At 44.6% G+C, this 13,785-nt stretch overlaps 3 protein-coding genes across 3 annotated transcripts in view; 1 reads left to right on the top strand and 2 right to left on the bottom strand.

Annotated features, from left to right (window-relative positions):
- The window catches only part of HMGN1 (high mobility group nucleosome binding domain 1), a 4,792-nt gene extending 4,401 nt beyond the window's left edge, over positions 1 to 391 (bottom strand). The window contains exon 1 of the mRNA XM_027909385.1: positions 272 to 391. Coding sequence (XP_027765186.1) covers positions 272 to 286 — 15 coding nt within the window. The 5' untranslated portion in view covers positions 287 to 391. The remainder of the gene's footprint in view (positions 1 to 271) is intronic.
- Positions 392 to 577: 186 nt separating this feature from the next.
- Positions 578 to 5,290, top strand: WRB (tryptophan rich basic protein). The gene is made up of 5 exons (XM_027909382.1): positions 578 to 782; positions 2,448 to 2,613; positions 3,160 to 3,227; positions 4,203 to 4,317; positions 5,150 to 5,290. Exons 1-5 carry the CDS (start codon positions 693 to 695, stop codon positions 5,221 to 5,223), a joined length of 513 nt encoding a protein of 170 aa, XP_027765183.1. The 5' UTR covers positions 578 to 692; the 3' UTR covers positions 5,224 to 5,290.
- A 1,900-nt stretch (positions 5,291 to 7,190) lies between these two features.
- The window catches only part of LCA5L (lebercilin LCA5 like), an 11,824-nt gene continuing 5,229 nt past the window's right edge, over positions 7,191 to 13,785 (bottom strand). The window contains exons 3-7 of the mRNA XM_027909383.1: positions 13,034 to 13,171; positions 11,854 to 11,947; positions 9,423 to 9,526; positions 9,026 to 9,146; positions 7,191 to 7,856 (exon numbers count right to left, since the gene is read on the bottom strand). Coding sequence (XP_027765184.1) covers positions 7,279 to 7,856; positions 9,026 to 9,146; positions 9,423 to 9,526; positions 11,854 to 11,947; positions 13,034 to 13,171 — 1,035 coding nt within the window. The 3' untranslated portion in view covers positions 7,191 to 7,278. The remainder of the gene's footprint in view (positions 7,857 to 9,025; positions 9,147 to 9,422; positions 9,527 to 11,853; positions 11,948 to 13,033; positions 13,172 to 13,785) is intronic.

Genomic DNA, 13,785 nt, shown 5'->3' with positions numbered 1-13,785 from the left:
CCCTCCCGCTCACCGCCCCTTCCCGCGCCGCTCCCGGACCGCGCGTCCCGCCGAGCCCCCCCGGCCCTTCCCGGCGCCTCCGGCCCCCTCCGCGGCCCGCGGGGCCGCCCCGCTCCAGGAGCAGGCGCCGGGCATCGCCACCGCCCGCTGCACCGGAGCCCGCGGGGCGGCCGCGTCGTGTCCACCCCCCACCCCCCCCCGCCCCATCCTCCCGGCCCTGCGCGGCCGCCGCTCTTCTTCCCCGCGGCTGCCGCTCCCCGCTCGGCCTCACCTTCCTCTTCGGCATCTCGAGGCTCCCGGAGCTGCGGCTGCTCCCGGCCGGCGGCTGCTGCGAGCGCTGCGGCGGCTGCCTGCGAGCCACAGCCCGGCTGCGCAGGGAAACCGCCTCCCCCCCCCCTCCCCATCCCAGCAGCGCCAGCGGCGCCGCAACAGGATCCAGCCGGATTGGAGCGGGGGGAGCGGCGGGACGGGCTGGGATGGGCGGGATGGGGGAGCGCTCCGCCCCTGCCCGGGAGCGCGCACGGGGAGCCCATTGGATAAGGGCGGTCACGGGGCCGCGCGTTTCCCCCGGCGCTCCCGCCCGACCCCTGTCCCGATCCCGATCCTGATCCCCAGCCTGACCTTAACCCCCAATCCCGGCCGCGATCGCGGTCCCGGAGCGCCGTCAGTGCCGCCGCCGGCGGGGCCGGGCCATGGCGGAGGGCGGTGCGTGGCTGCTGGTGCTCAGCGCCGTGTTCCTCTGCAACGCGCTCAAGATCCTGCTGCCTTCCTGCTCCTCCATCGTGAGTGATGAACCCGCCGAGGGTGGGGGCACCGGGCCCTGGGGCGGCTGGGGGGACCGAGGCCGCTGGGCAGGGCGTTGTGGGGGTCCCCCCAACTAAGGGGTGAATGGGGTGGGAGCGGTGCCCCTAAAGCACCACCGGTTCTGTCGGGCAGGGGCTGGTCCTGCTCCGGGCCTTGGGAGAGGAAGAGCTGATGCTGGAAGTGCTGAAATTCAGCGCCTTGGCCGGGTGGTTCCCGCACCCTGGTTAGGCCGGGCTTTGAAGTGGAGTTCTGGATGATGGGTTATCCGTGTCCTAAACGATGCTCCTGAGCCTCCAGCCCTGAGGACGTATCGTGGAATCACAGACTGCTTTGGGTTGGGAGGGACCTTAAAGATCATCCATTTCCACCCCCCTACCATGGGGAGAGAACCTTCCACTGTCCCACATTGCTCCAAGCCCCGTCCAGCCTGGCCTTGGACACTTCCAGGGATCCAGGAGCAGCCACGATTCCTCAATTTTCGGGGAGTATAAAAGGCAGCTTTGCTCAGTCTTCCGTGTTTTGAACAGATGGACATTCCCATTGTTGAGAAGGGAGATCAGTGGATACGGAGATTAAGGAGTTGAGGCATTGTAGGAATAAACCTTAAGTCTCAATCCCTAACTAGGATACTCAGTCTGATCTGAAGCATTCCTGTGGAAGTGTGGATAATGGAATTAAGAACAAATCAACTCTGGGACTGCCAGAGAAGCTCACACGTGAACACAGAAACTGAAATCGCCGTCGTTCTGCTCGTTCACATCAATAGCTCCACTGTCACAGGGATCAGTGTACACTGATAATGGACAAAAAGCCTTTAAAACTTGGATTACTCCCAGCAGTTTGGGAGGCTGAACTCGGTGTTCCTGGAGATGACTGATGAAACAGCCATAGGAGGAGTGGCTGAGGTCACTTGGTTTGTCCAGCTGGAGCAGAGGAGACCGAGGTCGGAGCTCATCCAGCTCTGCAGCTCCTCACAAGGGGCACTGGAGGGGCAGCTCCCATCTCTGCTCGCTGGGAGCAGGGACAGCAGCCAGGGAAGGGCTGGAGCTGTGCCAGGCCAGGCTCAGGTTGGAGCTCAGCACAAGGTTCTTCCCCCAGAGGGTGGTTGGCACTGCCCAGGCTCCCCAGGGCAGTGGGCACGGCCCCAAGGCTGCCAGAGCTCCAGGAGCGTTTGGGCAACGCTCTGAGGGACAGGGGGGAGTGTTGGGGTGTCCTGGGCAGGGCCAGGGCTGGGACTGGATGATCCTTGTGGGTGCCTCCCAACTCAGGATATTCCACGAGTCTATGAAAATCTCTGCTCAGCTTTCTGCTGTGGTTTGTGACTCAAAGTGGCCCTAAAGTCCTCACTGGCTGCAGTCCTGGGAATGGCATCTGCAGGGAACAGATTGCGCTTGACTCGGGAAAACTGGGAAGATTCCCTAAGAAACAGCAAGGGAAACGTTTTGTATCCTTTCTATCTTCATTTCAGTGGAAAAAAGAGTTCATGAACCAACAAGAAGGTGGTGCCTCATCAAAAGAAATTAGGAAAGGAAAAGCAGAGAGGGCCTCTCTTATGGGAGGCTTTTGAGATCAAACTTTATACACATTAAAGACAACAAACAGAATTCTGGATCAATAACTGATACTATTTCTTTACTTCTTAGATATCCAGGTTGCTGCAGAAGGATGCAGAGCAGGAATCCCAGATGAGAGCTGAAATCCAGACCATGAAGCAGGAGCTGGCCACCATCAGCATGATGGATGAGTTCGCCAGATACGCCCGGCTGGAGAGGAAGATCAACAAGATGACTGACAAGCTCAAAACTCATGGTAGGGTGCAATGTTTGCCCCCTGGTCTGGTTTCTGAAAAACATTTTGTCAAGAGTATTTTAAATTTTAAGTGTATTTCTCCTTCAAATTTTTCTTCTTTGTCTTATCTGTTCTTCTTCTTCTTTCTTTCTTTCTTTCTTTCTTTCTTTCTTTCTTTCTTTCTTTCTTTCTTTCTTTCTTTCTTTCTTTCTTTCTTTCTTTCTTTCTTTCTTTCTTTCTTTCTTTCTTTCTTTTTCTTTTCTTTCTTTCTTCTTTCTTTCTTTTTTTTTCTTTCTCTTTTTTCTTTCTCTCTTTTCTTTCCTTCCTTCCTTCTCAGTGATTGTGTTCACTGAATCATGTCCTGAGTTAGGTCAAGGTGTGATCTGAACTTAGAAGTTCCTTTGCAGAAGGGTGTTTTCAATATAGCAATGAATCATTGTGGGAAAAAAAAGATATTTAAGCAGTGTAATGTCCTGACTTGAGTGAGATATTAATAAATTGCTAATTCTATGTAAGGATAATTCAACATTCTAAATAATCACAGAGTAATTTTTTTTTCTTTAACAGTGAAAGCACGAACTGCCCAATTAGCCAAAATAAAGTGGGTTATAAACATTGTGTTCTACATCTTACAGGTAAGTAAATATTTTGTTATGAATACAAACTAAACCCAACCCTCAACAGCGTTACAATTGTCTCCTGCATTTGTTGGCTGATGAGAGGTCACAGGGAGCACATGGAGCTGCTGGAGAGAGGCCAGAGGAGGCACCAAGAGGATCCCAGGGCTGGAGCAGCTCTGCTGGGAGGAAAGGCTGTCATAGCTGGGATTGTTCAGCTGGACAAGAGAAGCTTTGGGGGGACCTGAGTGTGGCCTTGAAGGGCCTGAAGGGAGCCTAAAGAAAATATGGAGAGAGACTATTTCCAAGGGCCTGTAGTGACAGGAAAAGGGGAATGGCTTCAAACTGGCAGAGAGCAGGATTGGATTGGATATTAGGAAGAAATTCTTCCCTGTGAGGGTTGGTCAGATCCTGGCACAGGTTGCCCAGAGAAGCTGTGGCTGCCCCTGGATCCCTGGAAGTGTCCAAGGCCAGCTTGGACGGGGCTTGGAGCACCCTGGGCTGGTGGAAGGTGTCCCTGCCCATGGCAGGGATTGGAACAAGATGATTCTTAAGGTCCCCTTCCAACCCAACCCGTTCCATGATTATGATTCCAACAACACAGTGCATGCCAAGTGGAGAGAGTTTCTTGAACTGGAAATGGAAGATGGTGCTGATAAAGTGTGGGAGTTGAGGATGAAAGGAGTTTTGTGTCTCTGCTTTTGGGGTGACAGGACAGGAGTCTGTCCTGGCTCTTTAACCATTGGGGTTTTTTTTCATTAATTTTAAATGTTGCACCAGGTCCAGGGAAGTTCTGCTGCTGCCTCTTAAGGCTGTGCACGAATTTAAGCTCATGCAGGGTTTAAAAATGCCTTGAACTTGCTTAAGAACCAGATAAAATAACAAAGAAACGACTGCCTTTAATTAGAATTTATCATTTGCCGTTTCAGAGCAGCGTCACGAATGCACTTTGATGTGTGTCATTCCCCAGGCTCACAAAAGTTTCCCTTGCAGGCTGCCCTGATGATCTCCCTGATTTGGAAGTACTACTCTGAGCCAGTGACTGTGCTGCCAAGTAAATGGTTGGCTCCCCTGGAGAGGTTGGTGGCCTTCCCTACAGGGGTGGCAGGTAAGGAAAAGGACATTCCCAAGCTCTCCTGTGGATTAACAGCAGTGCTTGGTGCCCCCCCTTCATTCCGACTCCCTCATCAGCTGTGCCCTCTCTGTTCAGATCTTGTTTGTCCAAACTGGAAACCAAAATGGGCTTTTTTTTTTTGTCCTTTTTATTCGTTTTCAAGCAGCAGCTTTATCTCTTTGTCGGTGTTGAATGGAAGATTTAAATGGGAGAGATTTTTATATTCAGGAGTCCACTGAAATGCTAGAATTGGCTTTAAAAATGGGTGAATACTTTGTAGATGTGGGTATGTCTTACCTGTTTTTGAGGTAAATTGCTGAGGTTTCACAGCAGTAACTCCAGAGTGGTTGTGCCCTGTGAGGGTGGGGAGGCCCCCCAGAGAAGCTGTGGCTGCCCCTGGATCCCTGGAAGTGTTTCTGCTGCATTTTTACCCACTTAAACCCCTTTTCTTTTGGCCAGTTTAACAAGTGAACAATCAGAACAGGGGAACAGGTTGTAGCTGCCTGTCCTGAGGGGTAAAGGGGTGAATCTTCATATTTGGCTCCTAAATCCTGCCTGCCTTTGGAGGAATTCCAATATATGTTGGTGGAATTGTGTGTTTGCATCCGTGACAAGAGCAATCTGCCCCAGGGGGAGGGAATAGTCCTTGGAAGGCTTTTATTGAATAGTTTTGGGAGGGAATTAAAAAGTGTTGTGTCTACTTTCAAATCTTTTGTCCTGGTTTATAAAGAGATCACTGTTGAATTCTTAAATTCACAAAAATGTCTGAAATCACCCAAAATGTACTGTGTTCTCACGTTTGCTGTGAATTTGTTGTCTTTTCCAGGTGGGGTTGGAATCACCTGCTGGCTCGTGGTCTGCAATAAAGTTGTGGCCATCATGTTACACCCTTTCAGCTGAAGGAATCCTGGGAATCCTCGGGATCCTCCACTGCATTTTCAACATTTTCCCTATTTTAAATTAATTTTTTAAAAAAAGGGACAGTTGTTTTCCATGAGACTGGAGACAATCCTCGTTATTCCGGTTGGATATCAGTCAGTGTTCCCTTGGGTTTCTCAGAAAGGGGTAAATTTGGAATTTAAGCTGGGAATATCCCTAAAATTGGGATATTCCTGGGGTCTCCTAAAAAAATGAGCTATTGGTAGATGAGTTCAATCAATTTTTATGTCTATTAAAGACTCCCTTAGCCAAGCACAGGATTGCTGGATACTTTTTCTCCCTGACTTTTAAAATTCACTGGTTGTTTTTTTTTTTTTCCTGGTTTTATTGATAATTGACCTTTCCTTCCTTGTTTTTTTTCTGCTTCCCAAACAGGATCACTGAAATTATTTCATTCCATGTTTCACTGCAACTCTTTCCTTCCATGTTTTGGGAGGGAAGATCTGACCAAACTTCTCAAGCTCCATTTTTAATAGAGTAGAAAATGCTGTTCCCTGCAGAGGTGATCCTGATTTAACTTCCCACTCTGGAATTCCCACAGTGGAAATGCATCTCTTTTGTTATTCCAGGTCTTTTTTGGGGCCAGGACCCCTCCAAAATTAGCACTGCCTTTAGAAATCAGGTCAAAAGGTCATGTTATTTTGTGTCTGTATATATGGATGAAATGTTTGTGTTTGTTTTTTTTTTTGTTAATTTAAAAATTGGGGGTTTATATTCAGAGTTACATTGGGCTAACGAGAAAAATAGATACATTAAGTATCAAGGATAAAAAAAATGTTGTGATTGAATGTTATGTATTATTATGGTTTTTATTAAGGAAATAAAGCTTTTCAAGCCATCTCAGGTTTCCTCATCTCTTTTTTTAATGTTTAGTGCAATTTTCTTAAAAAAAAAAAAAAAAAAAAAACTAACCAACCAAACAAAAACCAACCAAACAAAAAACCATCAAAAAAAGACAAAACAAACCCAAACCCACCAAAATCCAAACCAAAACAACCCCTCCACCTGTGTTTTTGCGTAAGAAAATAGGGCTGGAGTCAACAGGACTAATTTCTTTTTTTGAAACATTTGAACTTTGACAGCAGGTTCAGCTCTGAATATCTCGGTCATCTTTAAGAGCTTTTGCAGTGTAATTTTAGAATTGTAATTTTTCAACTGCTGCTGCCCTTTAAAAACTACCAGAATGCACCCAGTTTTTCCTAATTTCACATCCTTTTTTGCAAGTGTTCTGTGAATTCCTGTGAGGAGCAAACCACAATCCTCCTGCCCTGGCTTACATAACCTTCCACAGGAGATTTTGAAAGGCTTTTTGGGAGCTGCCCATGCCTGACTTCTCCCAAACAATAGTCCTACTCTGGCACATTCATCTCTGGATGTCAGCTGGGGAAGTTACCAGGCAAAGTGCTTTGATAAGTTGGGAACAGTGGGAAAGAACGAGCCTTTGGAGGTTTCTGATGCCCGGGAAAACAATGGGATGGTAAATTATTTTGGTTGCATGTGAGTTCTGGAAGCTGTTTGGGGAGGGGAGGAAATCAAGAAGTGTTTTCTTTGGTTGAGATGTCAGTGCCAACCCGAGATGAACCTCAGGAAAGCGGGTTTGTCGTGAGCTCCCAAATTCCTGCTGCTTGAGGATGCAAAAGTGTGGAAGTTCCCAAACAAGGGATGACTTGGACATGTGCTAGCAGGTGAAAAAGTTAAGGAACTCTCAGTGTGATGCATTTACAACACACAGACCAAGAGCAGCAGAAGGTTCTGGGACGATGTTTTGAGTGTCGTGGCGGAAAAATCAGGGAAAGGAACTGCCAGTGCCTGTGAGATTTAACACACATTTAATGAAGGGAAAACACTTGGTTTTAACATTTAACAATTCTACATGTTAGATGTTGAAGTTTTTTGAATATCAGTTGCTGTCCTTGCCCAGGTGTCAGAAACACTCGGTGTGTCCTCAGCAGTTGGGTCGCGTTGGGCGCTTCCCGTGACGAGCTCTCCGTGGAGGTTTGGGATTTGGCCCGTGGCTCATCCTGCATCCTTGCACTTGGCTCCTCTCCCTTTGGAACCCCAAGGGTTGTCTCCCTGAGCAGCTCCTGCTCCAAACAGTTCTTCCATGAGCTGTTTTTTCCTCTGGGCAAACGCCCCGTGGGCAGCTCCTTCCGCTCCGTCCTCCTGCCTGGGCTTGGCGTCCTTACCAAAGGGTTTGGGCTCGTGGATCCCAAAGGAATTCTGCCCTCTGGAATGAGCTGTGTTGGTGCAGCCCTGCCCTGCCTGGCCCTTCCTGCCTGCTCTGGGTCTCCTCCCTGAGGTGTGGAGCCCCTGGTGCAGATTCTCAATGGCCTCTGAGAAGGTGTATTTTTTCCTCGGCCTGGCGGGTGTTTTGTTGGGGATTGCACCGTCACTCCCTTCCTTCCCGCCCTTCATCTGCTCTTCTCCCGCCTTTTCTCCCTTTCCAGGTTCTCCCACTGCATCTCCCTCTTGATTGTTGTCTTTTCCACCGTCACTTTGAGGGCCTGGTTCAGTTCCCAGGAAGTTTTCCCACTCCTGTTTGAGGAATTCTCTGTATTTTTCCTTTTCTTTCTTAAGCCCTGAAAAAGTGTGTTCTCCCATCAGTGGCCTGCCCTCCCTTAAGTACTCTAAAATTAAATATTTGGGGGTTTAGGAATGTAAAAGGCCCAGGGAACATTAATGAGAGCAAGTTTCACATCCTTATTTCACTGCTTTAGTTGTTAGTGATGGTACTTCAGTCTTGGGGTTCTGACAATGCTCTTTATAATAAACCCAACAGGATGGGGCAAGATTAAACCAAGGTCATTGTGCCACTGAAAGCAGGTTAATGGCTTAATTTTTACCTTTTTCACGATGTTTAATCTCATTAAATGAATTTAGTTGCAAATATCATCAGTAATTCCTAAATGTAGGGCCAGAAAAGTCATGTACAATGCAACAACCGTGTGAGAGCTGAACTCTAATTGTCCTGTTCTTGCATTTGAGTGGAACTTTGATATGTGTGGGAATTTCCTTCCCTTAATTCACAACAGGGTTGCTTGTGGAGCAGAATACACAGCAACAAGCTGAGTAGGGCTTCAGTAGGAAGGTCTGAAAGCAGCAGGGAGAGGAACTGTTTTCTGCCAGCTTTAAAATGGAATTTGAAAGGCAAATTGTGGCTTTGGGTACCTGGTGGGGTCTGGAAGGGCTGGAGGCTAAAAAGGCAGAGCCCAGAGCACAGGAATTAGCACAGCCCAGAAAAGAAAACTTGGACAGAGGAACGAGAGCACTGGTGGCTTCTTCTTTCCTCTGTTCTGTTGAATTACTTCAAAATAAAGGTGTTTGTGGTGAGTCCCTTGCAAGTAACTTTTACATGAGAATTTGCATAAAATCAATTTACAGTGATCACTGTAACGAGGAGAAACTCCCAGCCCTTGAAGTCCTTTCCCTTTCCCAGCCCCAGGAATACACATTCCCATCAGCTGGCACGAAGATTCACAACCAGAACTCGAGATCAGGGTTTGATTAGTGGGGAGTGAACAGCTCTCAGTTGTACTTTTACAGATAAAGCAGTGAATTTTTTTACCAACCTGAGCAGGAAGTGCTTTTGGGAGAGCAGCAGGATGGAGGTGTTGGACCCTGCAGAGCTGCTCTGCTCTGTGTGACACCACCTGAGTGCATCATTTGGAACCAGCTCCTGTCAGCCAGGTGCCAGCAAAACCACCAACACCACTGGTAATTTGAGAAGATCAGAAGAGTCTGTGAGTCAGGTTATAAAACATACCTCTGGTGGAAGTTTTTGGCATCTGTGTTCTCTTGGTTGATTGATTTTCTGCTCTCTGAGCATCTGAGTTCACTTCATTTGCTGCAGCTTCTTCATCCTTGTCTTCTGAAGGCTTTTTCTCCTGTAATTGGCAATTAGAGGTAAAAAAAATAACAAGGGAATGCTTGTTTAGTGACTTCTAAAAGTGCACTTGTAAAAAGATTAGTAATTTCCATTGCTGTTGTTTTGCATCACAACATTTTTTTTCCTGCACCATAATTACCCAAAATCCACCTCCTGGGAAGTTAAGGTGATGGATCAGACTATTCAGGCATGTTGCTGAAAACTTTGGGAATAACATCCAGCTTGGCTGAGAGTTTGAACCGAGGGATTAGGTTTGGATCCAGATCTTTCCTACCTTTCTGAGCTGGACTGGGCTCTGTTCTGGGCTGTGGGGCTGGGACAGCAGCAGTGCTTTGAAACTCTCTTTATCCACTTGGACTGCTCTGTTTACACTCACACCTGGTGGGAAGGACAGTCATTGGCAGGGCAGCACCTTCTGGAATTGCATTGTTGATGTAAACAAAAGATGTCTCTGATGATAATACTGGTACGTGGCCTAGCATTTAAACATGTTTATTTTTTAATGCATGTCTTAATGTCCTTTAATAAACTCTTGGTTCTGCTTGATCTCTAAAGGCTGAAACTGGAGCACAAAGAGGTACCTGGACTTCTAAGCCTTTCCATCTGCACATCAGTACATCACATATATATGTAATTTATATGTATTATAAATAAATATATATAAAAATATGCTACAAAGTCCTGTTCAGATAGAACATGCAAAGTCAGAAGAATGTGTCCCTTCCTTAGAGCCCATATGGGCCTAATTTTTAAGAATTTAAGTTTGAGAGGTCTGGTATATTATATTATATTATAATATTTATATTATAATATTTATTTTATAATATTTATTATATTATATTTATTATATTTATTTTATTATATTATGAGCCCTCAGCTTTCAGATTCCTGGAACCAGCTCTTCAGAGCAAATGTGTGAGATGTTGATGGCCTTGGGAAGAGATTCCAAGGGAGACATTGAATGAGATGCCTGAAGAAATACCTGGATGGAGAATATTGATCTTTTATTCTATTTTTTAGGATAATTTGGACAGGAGTGCAGGAGCTGAGCCAGTTGCTAACACAGCCATAAAAATGGGATTTTACCTACATCTACATCCACCCCTATTCCCAGTTTTGATCTCGGACACCATCGGAAGGTTCTCCCATAGAAAAGGTTGCAGGAATCCAATCTGAGGATTGCCCTTCCCGCTTTTTCCAGCCCCTTTTCCATCGGGAATGATGTTCCCCAGATCCGGGACTAGAGGGCGCTGCCACCCCAGGTGAGCTGGTGCCACCTGCGCGCTTTGCCCTCGGGAAGAGCGGATGGAATGAATGGATTCATCCCAGAAATCCATTTGATTTCCGTGCACAAGGAAACCTCCCCTCAGCGATTTATCAAAATGGTAAAAAACGCGGCCCCGGATTTCCTTTTCAGTTTCCTGCTGGCTGAAAAACTTTTGGGAAGAACAACTCCAAAAAAACCGACTGAAGAGACAACTCTTGAGGAGTCTGTTAAAGGAAAATTCAGCAGTGAAAAGGGGAAAAAAAAAAAAAAAGTATTGTCAGGAATTGCAGCTCTAGGTTTCCAAATTAACTGGCAGAGAATGAAACCTTTATTGGCCAAAAATTCCAAAAGATCAGACAGCTCTGCTTGGAACCTTTTAATGACATGGCTCTCTCCAACTGAGCTCCCTTGTCCTGCTTAAAAAAAAGAAAACAACCGAAAACTAAAATAATAAACAGTGGTTTAAGTGCCAGAATTTAATGGGAATATTGTATGAGGCCGTGTGGGAGTGAAATTTTTTAAAAAAACATTAGTTATGTGGGAAACTGGAATTCAGAGCTTCATTAAAAAAAAACCAAACAAACGTGTCTGTCCTGGGATGAGAAGCAGGAATGTGTTTTTTCTTAACTTTGCACCTCGAATTCCCACTCTTTTCCCTGCAGTTCACCTGCAGTTCAGGCAGAGCGATGGACTGGTGATGAAGGTGATGAAGAGGAAAGAAAAAAAGCAACTGAACGTGACAAAACTTTGTGTTTGGTACCGTAATTTGAGGAATTCTGTGGGAATGTGCAGTTTTTTCCAGCAGATGGGTTTGCTGCCATGTAAATTTTAAGCGTCCTTTGGTATCCATATGGAAAAAAGTTCCATTTTCTCCTTCAGTTCAGGAGCAGGAATTTTAGGAGCAGTGTTTTAAAGAGCTGCCTCACCCAGGCAAGTCCATGTTTAAATCATTCAATGCCTAATTAAGGGTGTCATTAAGGCAGAATGTGCCTTAATTAAGGTATCTCAGACAGCACTGGATGTCTGGAGTCAGGCTGTGGAATCCCACTCCAGGCAGCTGCTCCTGGAATGTTTGATAGACACAATTCCATATATTTCTCCCCAATATCTGTCTGAGCATCCAGGTGAAAATCCCGTTTAGTAAAGAGTCCCTTCTTCCTTGATATAACTTCCTTTCTATTCTTCTTTTCTATCATTCCACTATTTTATTCTAAATATCCATCCTGTGCATGGAATTAATCTCTTTGGAATTAAACCCAGAGGATCTCTGAGGGGACACGTTGTTTTCTCTCACATGAGACCATCAGAGTGGCCTTTAAACTTCCTTTTTTAGCCCATGTAAAAGCACTACACTGGTATTTATTTTGGAATATACCCCCCAGTTATAAAATAATGTGTCATGTAACTAAACAGAAAAGAAAAATAAATACACACTTACTTTGCTCCTCAGGTACCAAATCAATCCTGTCCTTCAGGGTTTTGGGCATCCTATTTGCATAGATGTTTCTTCTGTAAAGCTGCCTGTCCTTTTCCTGAGAAGAAACAAAAACAAACTTCCAATATACATTAAGAATTACTTTTTACCACCTTAGTTTTCCCCATGTCGGTAGAAACCTGTCAGTGACTTCACATCATTTACATAAATAAGAATCTGTAATTTTTTTCCAAGTTAAAATTCATCCTCTTTCAGGCCAACAACACCTTACAGGATGTTTGCCATAACACAATATTCAGAACATGAAGGCTTCCCTCAGGATTTTTTTCATTTGTTGTTCTATTTTTTTTTCCAGAGTAGTTAATTTTTGGTCTTTGTTTCCCTTTTTTTCTTTTTAAATTATTAAGTTGATTTATTCAGTGCCCTTGTCCTCGTGTTCTCAGTTGTTTTACAACCTCTTGCTCTGGTGGTGCCATAAACTCCAGAGCATAATTTTAATATTTATTAAGCAAGAATTCCTCTTTCTTTCCTGAAATCTTTCTGAAAAACAGAAGAGTGATTTCAGCACCACTGTCACCACATCAGATTTTAGTGTGGGGAAAAAAAACAGGAGCTTCATTTATTTTGACAAATTAACAGGTTATCCTGAAAGTATGTCCTGGAAGGGCCTGGAATAAGAAATAATAAAGGAGCTCAAAACTGGGAATGTGGAAGAAGAAACTCTGTTCTGGCACAGAAATGAGGATAATTAGGATGTGATCAGACAATAGGATTTTCTTTTTGGATCTAAATGTAATATTAGAGAACTGGACAACCAGAGAAAACTGTCTTCTTGTTAAATTCTAATTTTGCAAACATTTGGCTCATTGTGATTTGATTTTTCTCTGAGAGAGCTCATTGAAAGTGAATGTATTGACCCAGATCTGGCAAAACAGTAACACACTGCTGTGGATTTTTATTCAGTTTAATCTCTCTTTCAATTATTTATTGAACTAATTTGACCCTTTGACAAATAGACCCCACAATAATTCCATCCCTTGATATTTTGACTTTTTGACCATAGATTCAAGCAGGGGAAAAAAAAATCCCATTAATAAATAACAGAAAAGGACAAAAGGAACAAGTAACGTTAAAAACTGGAATTTTCTTGCAGGAACAGAAACCTGGGTAAAACCTAGACTACCTTAATTTTTTGGTGCAGGGAGTTGATTTCCATTTTCAGGTTATTGGTGATTATTCCAGCTTCCAGGGCCTTCTTGCTCTCAGTGGCCAGCTGACGACTGAAGGTGCTGTTGTTCAGCTTCAGCTGCATTTCCAGACTCTGAAAAAATGATATATTTAACCATGTGAACATCCCCAATGTGATTGTTGTAAAACTTCACTTTTTACCAGATTGAAAAGTGTGCTAATCCGAGGAAAATTAAACTGATTGTATTATGTGTGATAGTAGTAATTATATTTATAATTATAATTATTATATCAGGGTAAATATCTTTTATTGTTAACACTACATGAAATTGTGATGAAGGATCTGAAAAGTTACTTTCAAAATAAGAAAAAAACCTGATTTAGAACCTAATTTCACTACGCAAAAGCAAAGGGATTTGGCATCAATCAAATAACCTTTCTGATGGATTAATAAATAAAATTATCTCTGAGAATTGTTAAGATATTTCTGTTCACAAAGAACTGTTAACTGTGGCAGAACAAGGAGGTTTGGTGTATATGAAATTAATCAATTTATTGAATATCTTATTGAGTATTTTCCCATTAGAACCCAGTGCCATGAACTGGAATGATGGTTTCTAAACCTGGAGAGTGGATACCCAACCCTGGGTGCTTTTTATATCTGCTCACCAGGACTTCTGTAAATTGAAAATTTTCAGAAGAGGGGCTGAACTCAGCTGTTTATATTTTCATTTTCTCCAAGATTTC

The sequence above is a fragment of the Empidonax traillii genome, unplaced genomic scaffold (genome assembly GCF_003031625.1).
Source record: "Empidonax traillii isolate 1590-97213 ecotype Southwest subspecies unplaced genomic scaffold, ASM303162v1 scaffold2088:size63783, whole genome shotgun sequence".
Lineage (NCBI taxonomy): Eukaryota > Metazoa > Chordata > Aves > Passeriformes > Tyrannidae > Empidonax > Empidonax traillii.
The sequence above is the reverse complement of the archived record's forward strand: the minus strand, read 5'-3'. Positions and strand labels throughout refer to the sequence as shown.

What these genes read in the sequence shown, in the direction of transcription:
- WRB (XM_027909382.1), top strand. Translation starts at nt 693, where the DNA reads ATGGCGGAGGGCGGTGCGTGGCTGCTGGTGCTCAGCGCCGTGTTCCTC. An exon ending in TGACAAGCTCAAAACTCATG is followed by an intron (nt 2,614 to 3,159) that starts GTAGGGTGCAAT and finishes TTTCTTTAACAG; the next exon opens with TGAAAGCACGAACTGCCCAA. An exon ending in TTGTGTTCTACATCTTACAG is followed by an intron (nt 3,228 to 4,202) that starts GTAAGTAAATAT and finishes TTTCCCTTGCAG; the next exon opens with GCTGCCCTGATGATCTCCCT.